The sequence below is a fragment of the Medicago truncatula genome, chromosome 8 (genome assembly GCF_003473485.1).
Source record: "Medicago truncatula cultivar Jemalong A17 chromosome 8, MtrunA17r5.0-ANR, whole genome shotgun sequence".
Lineage (NCBI taxonomy): Eukaryota > Viridiplantae > Streptophyta > Magnoliopsida > Fabales > Fabaceae > Medicago > Medicago truncatula.
This window is the reverse complement of record NC_053049.1, coordinates 3,631,892-3,645,507: the sequence shown is the minus strand read 5'-3', so window position 1 is coordinate 3,645,507 and position 13,616 is coordinate 3,631,892. Positions and strand designations below refer to the sequence as shown.

The 13,616-nt window shown below is 32.9% G+C and overlaps 2 protein-coding genes and 1 long non-coding RNA gene across 6 annotated transcripts; 1 reads left to right on the top strand and 2 right to left on the bottom strand.

The window, feature by feature from the left end:
• Window positions 1–798: 798 nt before the first annotated feature.
• On the top strand, window positions 799–2,033 carry LOC25500285 (uncharacterized). The gene is made up of 2 exons (XR_003007782.2): window positions 799–1,278; window positions 1,384–2,033. It is a non-coding gene; the product is annotated as an uncharacterized lncRNA (long non-coding RNA).
• Window positions 2,034–4,150: 2,117 nt separating this feature from the next.
• Window positions 4,151–8,931, bottom strand: LOC25500284 (ethylene-responsive transcription factor-like protein At4g13040). Of its 4 annotated transcripts, none has more exons than XM_013588654.3 (7): window positions 8,620–8,931; window positions 7,505–7,636; window positions 7,267–7,409; window positions 5,699–5,792; window positions 5,295–5,475; window positions 4,570–4,691; window positions 4,151–4,476 (listed from the first exon to the last, which is right to left on the bottom strand). In XM_013588654.3, the coding sequence occupies exons 2-7, from the start codon at window positions 7,545–7,547 to the stop codon at window positions 4,328–4,330; spliced, it is 732 nt and encodes a 243-aa protein (XP_013444108.1). In that variant the 5' UTR covers window positions 7,548–7,636; window positions 8,620–8,931; the 3' UTR covers window positions 4,151–4,327. The 4 variants fall into 4 exon arrangements, with proteins under 4 accessions (XP_013444108.1, XP_024627869.1, XP_024627868.1 ...); XM_024772101.2 differs by having other exon boundaries at window positions 7,505–7,630; XM_024772100.2 differs by lacking the exon at window positions 8,620–8,931 and adding an exon at window positions 8,276–8,429.
• A 1,768-nt stretch (window positions 8,932–10,699) lies between these two features.
• On the bottom strand, window positions 10,700–12,378 carry LOC25500283 (hydroquinone glucosyltransferase). The gene has a single exon (XM_013588653.3). The coding sequence runs from the start codon at window positions 12,220–12,222 to the stop codon at window positions 10,792–10,794; it is 1,431 nt and encodes a 476-aa protein (XP_013444107.1). The 5' UTR covers window positions 12,223–12,378; the 3' UTR covers window positions 10,700–10,791.
• Between the last annotated feature and the right edge of the window lie 1,238 nt (window positions 12,379–13,616).

Here is a 13,616-nt window from a genome sequence, read left to right as displayed (position 1 = left end):
CAACTCCCTGCAACAACCACAACACGAATTAACGACTCTTTTTAGTCCATATAGTCCCATGTCAATCAACATGATAACTGGCATACATAACCACCACAGACAAATTCTTGAAAGTGGGGAGTGGATTTGAACGCCAACATGGTAATAACGAATCCACGCGCACTACGATGATCATCATTAATCAGCCATTTCTGGCCAACAACAAGCGATCATACAAGCACTACCTAGGCTCAAGTCCGAACTACAACCTTTACCAATGGCAATGAATCCGACCGCAAACACGGTATCGAATCTACCCACCAACCACTAACTGAGACACAAGACAACAAGTTTGTACGACAATTTCTAGCATATCAATCAAAATCCTCCCTCAAATAGAACTGTCATTTGACATAACTCACACGCTCGGAACACGAAAGTGAAGATCTGAGTCGAGTCACACCAACCCGTGCAGGTTTTGCCCCAAAATACGAGAACCAACCAAATATCAGAAGATCCTTCAAAAAGAAACCACAACCGACAAAGATATGCCAAACAAAAACATATCATAGTTGTATCAAAAACAAACACAGAACCGGCGGAGATGAAAAAAACCGATTTAATAAACTTGTTTTTATATTGACTTGCCAAGTAAGCAATATTTAATTGATTCTCTAGATCAATTAAGCCATTGATTATTTGCCTCTTTCTTATAATCAAATTATGTGTTCTACGCTCATAGTTAAATGTTTTGTAGTATACAACGCCAAATATTACAATATCTTTTTAAAAAGCGCTTCCGTAAAACAAAAAGCTTGTCATATCTATTCGCCCCCTTCTAAATATTGGGGTCTTTATCAAGATTATATATAAAAAATTATGGTTTAGGTTAGACACATCATATGATAGGTCATAGACTCATATCGATTGGTGTGGTCTATTCTCACCTTTACGTGTCACCTTTAAATTATTTGATTTACGGTTCAATAAACTTTGTCATGTTTTAGTTTCTAGACAACCTATATGGACAAATTAAAACAAATTGCTAATAGTAAATTAAAATTTTGATTTTCAGCTCCATAAACTCTGTCACATGTTGGCTTCTGAAGAGACTATATGGGCATACCATTTCAAATATATTCAACTTGTTTTGTCATGTCTACCTATATAAGTTCCAATATATACATATAGAAAAAAACTATTTACTATTTAGATTAGAAATCATGATTTCCTCAACTAGTAAATTATGCACTGTCTTCATGTTCATCTGTCTCGTCGTTCTTCTTATTTCTACATCAGGTACAAACTATTTAAGCAACTTAGACTTATTCACTCTGGTACGTTATTCAATTTTAAGCCTAACTTACATTTTTTATTTTATTTATTTATTTATTTTTTGTGTAGAGGCAGGAGACAAAATTTGTAAAGTTATGCATCATACAAAATCGGAATTTGGTTGTGTTAAATCTGCTTGTAATGAAGTCTGCATCAACATAGAACATGCAACTTATGGTTATTGTGTGCCTCCAATCCCATATTTTTCATTTTGCTTCTGCTACTTGAAATGTTGAGTATAAATATATATATTTTTTTTGACAAAAGAGTATAAATATTTTAGTGGATGGAAATGGAAAATATTCTAGTTTTCTTTTTCTCTCTTTGTATTCAGGGGAGGATCCAGACAATGTAGTCATGTATGGCTAAATTATCTTTGGTTTATAATACTATGTATTCAAATGATGCAGAACTATAACAGAATAATCCCACTACCCTCTACCTTTTTTATGTAGGTTCAATCCCTGCAGGCTGCAAGACAATTTTTATGATAAACTTTTTCAAATTAATTATTTTAAAAAAAAATTATATAAATGAAGAACGCTGGAAATTGAATCTAGGACTTGTACAAGAATATAAAATTGCCTTTGCCGTTAGACCATTGAATAGAATGTGAAATATGTGCAACATATATAATCAATATTTTCAGGACTAGTAAACATAAAAAAAAAAAAAAAAAGGGTAATAATCATGTATGGCTATAGCCACACTCACCTATAGTGTGGATCCGCCCCTGTTTGTATTATATATTTCTTGTTTATCAATTTTTCATATATTGCATATAAATGTATGTATGTTATTTATCTTTTCCTTTCAATATAATAATAAATATAGGGATCCAGAAGTCCCAGCTCAACTGACAAAATATCGAAATTGTTAGGTCGGATGTCATGATTGGGGTTCGAACCCCGATACCTCCACTTGTGTGTGTGTGTGAGTTTGTTTATAATGACTTTGCCATTTCGTCTATCTACAAAAAAAAAATGTAGGGGATAATGCATAATATATGCGGAGGTCGAGGTTCAAATCTCGGACACCTCACTTATTCACCTTTAAGGTGAATTTCTCAAGACACTAGACTGTTTAACCAAAAAAATGTAATGCAAAATTTATAAATTGAATTCTCATAGTAAATTATTGGAATATTATTAACACTTTCGGAATTATTTGGTGGTTGGAATAAGAGACTAAATATGACAAAACTATCATCATTGTTTCAATCTATGTTAGATAAGTCGATAGGATATGATAATTAATCATAACTTTATCTTATTATACCTCTAAGATTAAAAATCTTATCACGAATGGGTGTTGTGTTAAAAGTACGTAGGATAGGATAACAACATAATTTACTCATTTATTTTTATAAATATAATTTAAAATTCATTTCTAATAAAATATAAATACAACTATGAATTAAAAAAAATAATTAAATCTAATGTTATTGTTTCACAAGAATTCTTTTGTTTTTCCTTGAGTGCTCATAATCGATTCAATCTTTATTAGTCGTTTGAATTCAATCATTCTGTTAAAATATTTAGCTCTAACTCAATGTAAGTTGTTTAATGAAAATATTTTTTTATGACTTAAAAAGTTTATCGAAGTTTGAAGAGGCTATTTATCTACAAGGCACATGTGAAAGTACGAAGAAGTTTGAGTGGAAAAAAAAACTTTTGAAAGGTTGAAGAGCTTGTGTGAAATCTTTAGTTTCTTGACTTTGAATAAAAACTACTAGCAATCACGAGAAATAAAGAATACTTGGGGATGTCATGAAGAGTTTCAAAACTTCTAGCAACAATTAAGAGATTGGTAGCTCTTAGGTTAAGTGAATAGACCGTGTTAAAATTGTCTTGCCACATCTCAAAATAAAAATATCATGCCATGCCTATATCCTTTAATTTATTCAACTATATTTATTTGAATTTGTGAAAAGACGAGCATTAACGTGCACGTCTTTCCACTATTTTTATTGTGCTAATGTTTGAAAATTATGAACGATGTTTTTTTTTTTTTTTTTATGAAATTTTGGTTTTAATTAAAACTAAATATAAATATTTGTTGCATTATTTTTAATCTTTAGCTTTTTAATGAATTGAATGCACAAAATTTTATAAAATATTCATTCTTTTAGGTTTTTTAACATGTGCTCTAAGAGCAGAAGTTAACACTACCCATAGTTTAATACTTCTCTAAAGGTGTGTTGAATTGAGGATTTAGGAGGGAAAGGGAGGTGAGAGTTTACTTTTCTTTTTTAGATTACAGACTATATAACATGTTTTTCTAAAATAAATTAAGCATGATTGAAATATTATATGACCGTTTATCATGTTAACTATTTAAAAAACATTCCATGGTGTCCGTAATTTAAAAATGAAAAATAAACCGTCCTTTCCCTTCCCCTCCTAAACCCTCCATCCAAACACACCCTAAAAAAAAATCAATAGTTTAATACCATGTCCTAAGACACACCAGTAGAAGCTAACATGACAAATAAATAACATGGAATTCTCAGGAAGTTGTAATATTTACCATAAAACATGAAGGATAGCAACCTTTGACAACATTCTACCCACACTTGTCCATGAATTATTGACAATGTTACAAAGACAATTTAGAGAATCAATTCTTTCATTTAATTTACAGTGACAATGAGGATACTGCACTCGAAATATGACATATCAGATTATCAGCATATTATTATTTTTTGCTGTTAGATATAATATATTTTCAGTGTGTTTGAACTTACGGTCAATTGACTCCTATCGCACGATATTTGCAGATCTAACGAGTAACTTCACTCAAATCGCGCAGTTAAATCAAACACACGTTTGTAATCTATAATAGAAATCAAACACTTGATTTTAACTGCAAATGGTTATATTCTATATACGACTTATTGGTTTAAGCTGTAGCATTTTGATTCAGTGAAGAATAGTATAATAGAAAATGGATCAGGTAGCAAAGAATGAACTGTTTAGAACTGGAGGTTTCATCCTCAAGTTCCATTATTGAATCATATATTTCTAGAGACTGTTGTTTCTTGCTCCGGTTCACCGTTGACAGGGAAGTCAGTAACTCCTTGCTTACTGTCACAATCACCTCTGTGAATTGAAGGCTCGTCGACCATATTAACCGGTCCCGGACTATGACTTTTCTTGTGTTCTAGAATATTCAGTAGGAAAAATTGTTAAAATTCAAGTAAAAACAGGTCTAGGAAAAGACATAAAATAAGTTAAAGGAGAAAAAAAAAATTACTTTTACAGGTTATTGACTGCCGAGTCACGGCCAAGAATTCTTCCCATTTGAACTTGCTCAATTCAAGCTTTTCTTCTTCAGAAAGCTCAAAATTGGGCTCCCTCCCACACATAAAAGCAGCCCTGAAAATAAATAGACCACACATAAGGGGGACCGAAGGAGTTTCAAAAACTAACAGAACCATCGACTTGCTAACATCTGCATATCGAAAAACAATAGACCACGCATAATAAGTAGGTCATAGTTAATTTAAGCTACTTTCTGCGACCTCGCCCATTTCATAAAGTACTTTTCCCAGTTTAATGAAGACTATTGCAACTACCCCAATAGTCAGGAGATTGTTTACCCGAACCCATGTGTTATGAAAATCTATTAAAATACCGAATCCCTGGTTTTGTAATGGATGAAACATATTTATGTCATAGATTTTTGATACTAAGTTGCAAGTAGGGTTTATAATCATTTGATTAAACATGTACAAATCTTTCAGCATATTGAGATTTCTCTATTAGCTAGTTGGAATAATGAACTTTGGTCATAAGAAGGACTAAAGTAATTTAGTGGCACATGCAATATAGTCAAAACAACTGCATGACCTTGTACCAAAGAATTGCATCCATAAAAGGTGTAAAAGATACAATTGCATATAAAATGTAGAGCTGTAATATGCAGCCTAGCCATTGCAATTTGTTTTTAACACAACATGTTAGAATTCAAAGTACTACCTGTCATACAATCGGGCAGCTTCTTCCTGCGACGCAACAGTTCCTAGGTGGATCTGCTTCTTGTCCACTTTTATCGCTGCCTGCCATTTCATATTTTTGAAATACACCCCTCTCATTACGCATGGTTCCTGATTCTCTCTAGGTTTTCTAGAATGTCGCTTTCTACGTTTAACAGGAGGACCTGAAAAATACAGGTTGAAATAAGTAACAGCCAGATAGAGACATAATAACGTATAGCAGAAAAGTCGGTGATGCTTCAAAATTGAGATGTAGACAAGTAATGTAAATGCATGATTGCTGAGTCTAGTATGCATATGTGTAAGCTAAATTTCTGCATTCAGTTCCTTAAAAATTACAGAAAATGTATCAAATCAAGAAATTGAAATGTTTCTTAAATATCAAACCTATGCTTTGTTGACTAGGTTGCTCTTTAGACAGGTTAGAACCAGACACATCTGATGACCCTGATTCATCTTTTACAGCGGTGTTCTGGGAGTCCTGGTAAATACAGACAAAAGAGTTTAGTACAAATCAGAGATATGAATAAACATCTGTTCTGATTTTTTAACACACATTTCATAAATGCTATTTTGTTTACCAGTTGATACTTGATGCAAATCAATCAAAAAGTTCAGCTTGATTCTAGCATGGTTAGCAAATTGAGAATCAAATTGTGAATCATAAGATCTACATTTCGAACCGTGAGTCGAATCTTATTATGAATCGAAAGATACATTATCAGGAAAATTATGACATTTTTAAGTAAAAACAAGCGGCATGGCACAATTGTAATCTAATATATCATCCACTAACCTCATAATAAGATTCAAGTCATAAATCAAATAACAAAATAAAAGTGTCTCGCTATACAGAATTGACAAAAAAAGTGGCTGGCTACACTAAGTTCAGGTAGTGATTCATCAGAATGAAACAGGGTTCATCATAGTGAATCGGAATACATTGTAACGAATCGGGTCTCAAGATATGATTCGTGTTCAAAATAGATACATAGAAGAGATTCGTATCGATTGGATTTAGTTTTGTATCAGCATCTTGCAAATTTCAACATTCGAATCAAAGCACAAGCAGAACACAAGGATAATTTTCCATTGAACCAGCAAAGGGTACGGCAGAACACTTGATCTTAAAAGAATGACATATCATGAAAAACCTATGCTTCCTTATTTTGGTCAATACACGTTTTCAATGACGACGTAACGCTGATTCTTCCAACATGAGAAGTTTCAACACACTATAGACTTGTTTACTAGATTAAAATATTTCATATCTCTATCCTCTGTTCCTTTCTCTCATGAAGTACGGGTATTATGCTCGGTAGTGAAATATGTCTAGTACTCTAGTTTTTTCAACTGAGACTTGTTGGAGAAGACAAGATAAAAAGGATATGCAATGATCACTTCTACAACATGCTTTTGTCCAACAGTTTTTTCATTTTTATCGTTTACAAGGGTGAAGCTATATCTTGCTACCAAAAAGACAAATTTAACAGAAAATGTAAATTTTTATGTATGAATCTATGGGCTAGATGAGCTAATGTATAAACTCTTCATCTTTAGTTTTGGCAGGAAAGTCATGAAGATGATATCAAACTAAATTTATAATGTAAATGCATTTTACAACACAATGATAGAGAATATCCTAATGTTGTATAAGTGTTCTGTTCCTAACCTGATACTACAATAGGAATATGTAGCAATAAAAAAAAGAAATAACAAATAAGTATAAATGCATTATCAACAACTAAGTGGGGAAGTAGAAATACAATATCATGTTAGATAAATTATATCAGAATGATACTCAAACTTAGCTCATTCAGATTAAATATGAGATAAATGAACACCTAAACAGAGATAAAGAAAGACCACAGATTGATACTCAAACTTAGCGCATTATAGATAAGAAACAAAGCATCAAAGCAGAAATATTCAAACATTTACCAGTAGTATAGTACCTGTGTTCCTACACTGTCCCGGACACTTGTGATATCCAAAACCATAGATTGTTCGCTCTTAGGATTAGCATTCTGACTTGAAATTTCATAACGAGCTAGATTCTCACAGTATAGAGGAAGTGGAGTAACAAATGAATTGTTTCCTGGGAAGGTCGAAAGGCATTATTTTATCTTGTTTCCATAATAACAGCCAAAATTAGATATAGAAGAATATAAGTAAAATTTATCAAACATTTACCTGAGCATAGTCCTAAAAGTCTGCGCCTTCTCAAGCTTACCATTGTTACTTCAAGTCGATTATCCAAGCAAAAGTAGTTTACTTATGAATGATACTAACTTGCCTTCAATTCAAAAGGTAGAGTACCTAACACTAACAGAAGATTTTCAGCAAAGTGAACCAAATAAGTTGGAACTAAAGGGAAAATAAAATTTCAAAAATCAGCAAAACATTGTTAAACACATAAATGGTAATAATGCCATCATTCAATTCAATAATCACGGCCAACAAAGTAGCAAACCTACTAGCGATGAGTAATGGCTAACGAAATCTTCAAAAGATCTACTAACACCATAAGAATAGTGGTTCTAGCAAGAACGAAGACATGAATTAAACACGCAGAACGATACCCAAATCATGGTTTTAACTTGCAGCTGCGCTGCAATTCTTTATATTGCAGAAAAAATGATGGAATCGAAATTGCGATTTTGATCCTGTCGTGGAGACATAAAAATCCTTTTACTACAACTGCGATATTAAACCATGATCCAAATAGACAGGTTTAACTGAAGTTTATCCTACTTTAACCGCTATATAATACAATCAAATTGATTATAGCTCCACTAAAACAAATGCAGATAAAATAAACCTTGATCATATCACCATACAATTTCAACTATTGTTATCCAAATACAAAACCTTCATCCACAAACAATCATTCAAAACCAAAATTCCAATTTGATCATAGCAGAAAGTACAATTAACCCATCTCAACAAACCATAAACCCTTACCTAACAAAAAAGAATCAACCTTTTTACAAAATCAAATTGTTACCATAATTTGCATATGATTATTCTCCCTAAAAAGCACTTTCTTAATAAGAACTCAAAAAAATCTACTTTTGCAACTAGTCAAGACCATAAACCCCACCACCTTTTTTCTTGGAAAAGGGTAACAGAAAAAACGAAAAAAACAAACCCAATTGACTGAAAAGCCACAAAGTCAACAAATAAAAAAAAAAAACCCACAAAACAAAACAAGAAAAAGACTAAATTTTTAACTCGTCAACGCATAATGGCCAAAGAAAAAGACAAAAAAAACAAAACCTTTGATAAAAGAAAGACAGTGTTTGTACCTGAATATGACAAAACCTTGGATAAACCATTGCTGTTTGTATCTTAAGATGAAGTATTTGTACACATAAATGTTTGTGTTATGTATGTGAGGTTGGAAACAATGTATCTAAACAACTACGCTTTGTGAATTTTCTCGTGTATGTTAATGTGGAAGAGTGAGTGTGACAACGTTGGTGTTGTGTTGTGTTGTGAATTTGTGACGGTGGTTGGTTTGGTTGAAAAGTTCAATGTCAATGATACCCTCTCTTCTCTTCTTAGAAGGAAAAGGAAAAGGAAAAGGAAAAGGGTTAGGTGATTGAGAGATATGTGGAAAAACTTTACGGTATTACCCTTTTTGAGTTTGTTTTTTTGTTAGTTTCTAAAACGTGATTTCTTATGGTTGGTTCATATCTTTTTGGGTTATTTTTTGTTTATTTAAATCCATTAAATAAATCCAAGACTATGGGAATGAGATTTTGTGTGGCTGAGTAATATATCGAGAAAATCCGGTTGAAAAGTGAGAATTGACTTATCTGTCTCTATCTCAGATTTATCATATAGATTAGTCATCGATAAACGGTGAAGAAAATTTTGTATTAATAAATAAAAAAATTAATTCAAATAGTATCTCTACTCTATATCTGAAATAATTGTCGAATTTGTTGAAAAATGTATCAATATTTTTGTTTAGTAAAAATCAGTCGGTAGCTGATGAGCTAACGGATGAGTATATAGAGAATAGTCAATGGTGGATAAGTTAGCGTAGTAAATTTGTTGTTTTTGAAACAATTAATAATTGAACTAGAATATGGGAGTGTGCTCCTCCTCGATGTTTCAGGTTCGATTTTCTCCGGTGTTAAGGTTTCTACAGAGAGTAAGTATTTATTGAGAAACATTAAATTTTAATCCTATGAAAAATAAATTGGCACAATTTACGATGCATAATTTCCATCTTTGAATCTTTAACATGTGCCCTAAGGGCATAAGTTAATGCTAAAATAAAAGGGGTACTGCAATCAGGTCATATCATAATATCAATAAATGTTGGGGTCACTCATAAATGATATACTATCTCCGTTCCTTTTTAATTGTCACTTTTTAACATTTTACACAAACTAAAACAATCAATAAGTTTGACTGCTTTTGATACAATTGCTTTTACTTTTACTATAATAGCCTTATTAATTTAATATTTCATTTCATATGTTTCTCTCTCTGCAATAAATATCTTAGAGTAATATTGGTAAAACAACATTTAATGTTGCATTGAACTTTGAAAGTGACAGTTAAATAGGAACAAAAAATTTATTCAAAAGTGACAATTAAAAAGGAACGGAGGGAGTAAGAAATAACTAATGGGGTATTTTTAATATTTCTAACATTACCTGGAAACCTGAATTACTAGGTAAAAAAGAATTTTTGTATCACACAAAAAGATTATGTTTTGTACCCTAAATGCCACCTTAAATTTAAGAAGTTGTAAAATGCACACTCCAAAATCACGAGTCTAACACCATCAAACCAATTTAAGTAGATTTTAATCAACCAATCTTAAATCAAATCTTAAATCATATAAGAAGTAATATATGCTTAATATAGTGTGAAGTGTTATGAAATAAAAGTGGTGTGTAAGAATTACCACACTTAAATATATCATGCAATGAAATAGTAAAAACTTGATACCATTAAAAGTTATAATTCTTGGTCCTCTGAGGGACAACAGTCTTCCAAGGGGCAACAAATTGTTACCAAGAAAAGGTTACATAGTCTTGAACATCTTTTGTGATTCAAAATTTTTGACATATGTATACCGACTCCTTCAAACATATATAACGAAACTTATTTCTATAAATCACCCTTGTTGGGAGTATATAGTACTATTGCGATACTAACTTTCCCTCCATGAAATAAAACATTAAATGGACCTAATTTGGTCTTAGCATTTCACACTTTCCAACCCTATTGCACAATGAATATTCTTTATTGAGATACATGTAAGAAAATAGACATAGCAAATAGCAATTGCGTGATGAACGAACTCGAGCTTAATTGATGAAGTTGCAACTTACTCAAGGCAAACATTATAGACACTAAAACTCTCACAATTTCTATTCGACAATTACACATTCCCACTATTCATTTCTTCACTGCATAGCTTTTCCTGTAAAAATGTCAATAAATTAAATTTCCTTTTATAACAACAAGTTTCCTATTTGAGTTCCAAATTCAGAAAATGCCCTTGTAGAGGACCCATCTTCTGCTAATGCACAAGCTGCATCATTTTTAAGCTCTTCCATTCTTTGTCGAATCTCACTCCGTTTTTCTCCGAGCATTAGATCCTTAACCACCTTAGCAATTTCCTCTCTTTCTGCAATTCCATTCTCATTAAATTTTATCTTCAAACCCACTTTAAGTCCCTCTACTATTAAAATAGCATTCATTCTTTGATCACCAAACAATGGCCAAGTTATCATTGGCACTCCGGACACAATACTCTCAAGCGTCGAATTCCAACCACAATGTGTTAAAAATCCACCTGTTGAAGTGTGACTCAGGACTTTGGTTTGTGGTGCCCAAAGTGGAACAACTAGCCCTTGTTCTTTGGTTCTCTCTAAGAACCCATGTGGTAAGAACTTTAATAGGTCATTATCATCATTTCCTATTTTGGCAATTTTATAATCTACATCTTTAGAATTCCTTGGTTCTCTCAAAACCCACAAAAATTTCTGATTACTCAACTCCAACGCCAAAGCTAATTCATTGATCTGTTGTTGAGATAAAGTTCCTCCACTTCCAAAGCAGACATACAAAACTGAGTTTGGTGTTTGATTCTCCAACCACTTCAAACAGATGGACCCATTTGACTCTTCACTACAATTTGAACCACTTTGTATGATTGGTCCAACCATATAAACTAATTTGGTGGTTTTGTTGAGCTCCTCCTGCAAGGCTCTCCCTGTACTTGCCTCCATTTTTGAGAAACTATTCACCAAGAAACCATGAGCAAGAGACGAGTTTTTGCAATGTTGAAGAAAAAGCTTATAAGGAACGCAAGAACGATCATGAAAAAATTCGGGAGGAAGATCTTGGCCTCGAATAGGTAGACAACCTGGAATCTGAATAGGATCAATGTGATCTTTGTATTCACATGAAACTTGTTCATGCAGTGTCGGAAAATACAAGTTGAATGAAGTTATCATGGCAGAAAGTGGGAAGTATATAAAAGATAAGAGGTTCAAGTCTTTAGCTATTTCTAATGCTTGACTTGCAAAAGGATCAACAACCAATGCTGACACTGGTGTGCATGTTGAAATTGAACAAAGTAACCTCAACAAGTTCCGAAGACATGGCATGGATTGAGCGGTCGCCAAATCGTTTTCCCCAATAAAATCCTGTGGTAAGTCTTGTTTGTTTATTGGAGGGAGGAAAGTGCATTTTATGGATGACGGAAGAGACTCAAGTAATTTGAGGGTGGCAGGGATTGGTGCATCAATGGTGGGGAAGATGCAAGTGACATGAATGTGGTGATGGAGATGAATTAATCTCTTGCAAAACTCAATAATAGAACTTTGGTGGCTAAATAGAGGAATTGAAACTACTGCTATATGAGTTCCTTTAGCCATGAAATTGCAGTTGATCGTTTGTGGTTTATGGTTTGGTCATTCAAATTATATAAGGGTAATAGTCATTTTGGTAAGTAGCAATAATGGTCCATCAATGTATCGAAATTTGAAAATTGTCGTTGATTGTGTACTTCATTAATCAAAAGAGTCCCTTTGTTATCGTGGTTTTTGGGTGCCAAGCCATTAATTGGACTTGAACCTTTTGACCGTTGATATCTCTCTTTTTTCTTGGGAAGGGTAAAAGGAGAAAAACCCTTGATTTTCCGAATTCGGGGTCGTTTTTGCTATGGGAAGGGGCTAGGCACCCATAGCAATCGTAGTATCCCACGAGAACCATCTTTCTAAGCTTATACGCGCGCTTTATTTTTAGAGACTATTTGTAAAAAAATGAAGGTGTGATTAGTGAAGAATGGGGGTAAGAAGAAGTAGAATTTGATTTTATTTCGGCTTGGAGGGGTTAAAGTCCCTTGCCTACGTACCGTTTTACGGGATCAAAACCGGCGTAGTTCTTGCTAAAAAGACTTGTTGTTTTTTTTGTTTTAATTGTTTGATTTTAAATTTTGAAAATGATTTTGAAGAAGGGGATTGAGAGGCTTCATGAGCATTAGAGTATGAAAAAGTGGGGGTTTGTTTAGTGATTTTGCAAAAAAGTCTAAATGATTAGATTTATTTGAGAATTTTATTAAGAAAATAAAAGGTGAAAAATTGTTGGAGTTTTGACTCCATTTTTATGAAAAATATTTGAAGCGAATTTGTTTGCATATTTTTTGGAAAAAATTGGATTTTCTCTAAGTGTTTAAACCTAAGCATTCATCTAACCATGCAATCCTAGCCATACATCTACACATGCAATCCTAGGCATACATCTAGGGTGAGTGTGTGCGTGCCGGTGCGCCATAGTGTCCATAGTCCATATTACAAAAATTGCCTAAATACATTCTATGGCCTCTTTGCCAAGCTACAAACCAATGATAACAAATTACATCACCGAATGAATTAAAATTTGCAAAAATAAATGCTAAGCTAAAGAAAGTGGAGGAGATAGTGAAATGCTATGAGTGAAGTCACATAAGGAACAAAATGTTAGTGAAACAAGGAAAAATATAATGGGAAGATGAAAAATGCACCAAATGAATATGCAATAAAAAGGGGTAAAAACATGAGAATTTATCAAGCACAATGTGTAACAAATGGCCTATAATGCAAGAACAAGCACAAACCAAATGAAAACAGTGGCACAATCATTGGGTTATCATCACATCTATCATGAAAATGCATTCTAATTAGCCATGCTATGCACCAAAATTCTTAGGACAAGAATCAACCTAAAAAGCATGAAAAAGCTAACTAGAGAAGTAAATTGAACAAGAGACCTATGCACATATTTTTACCAG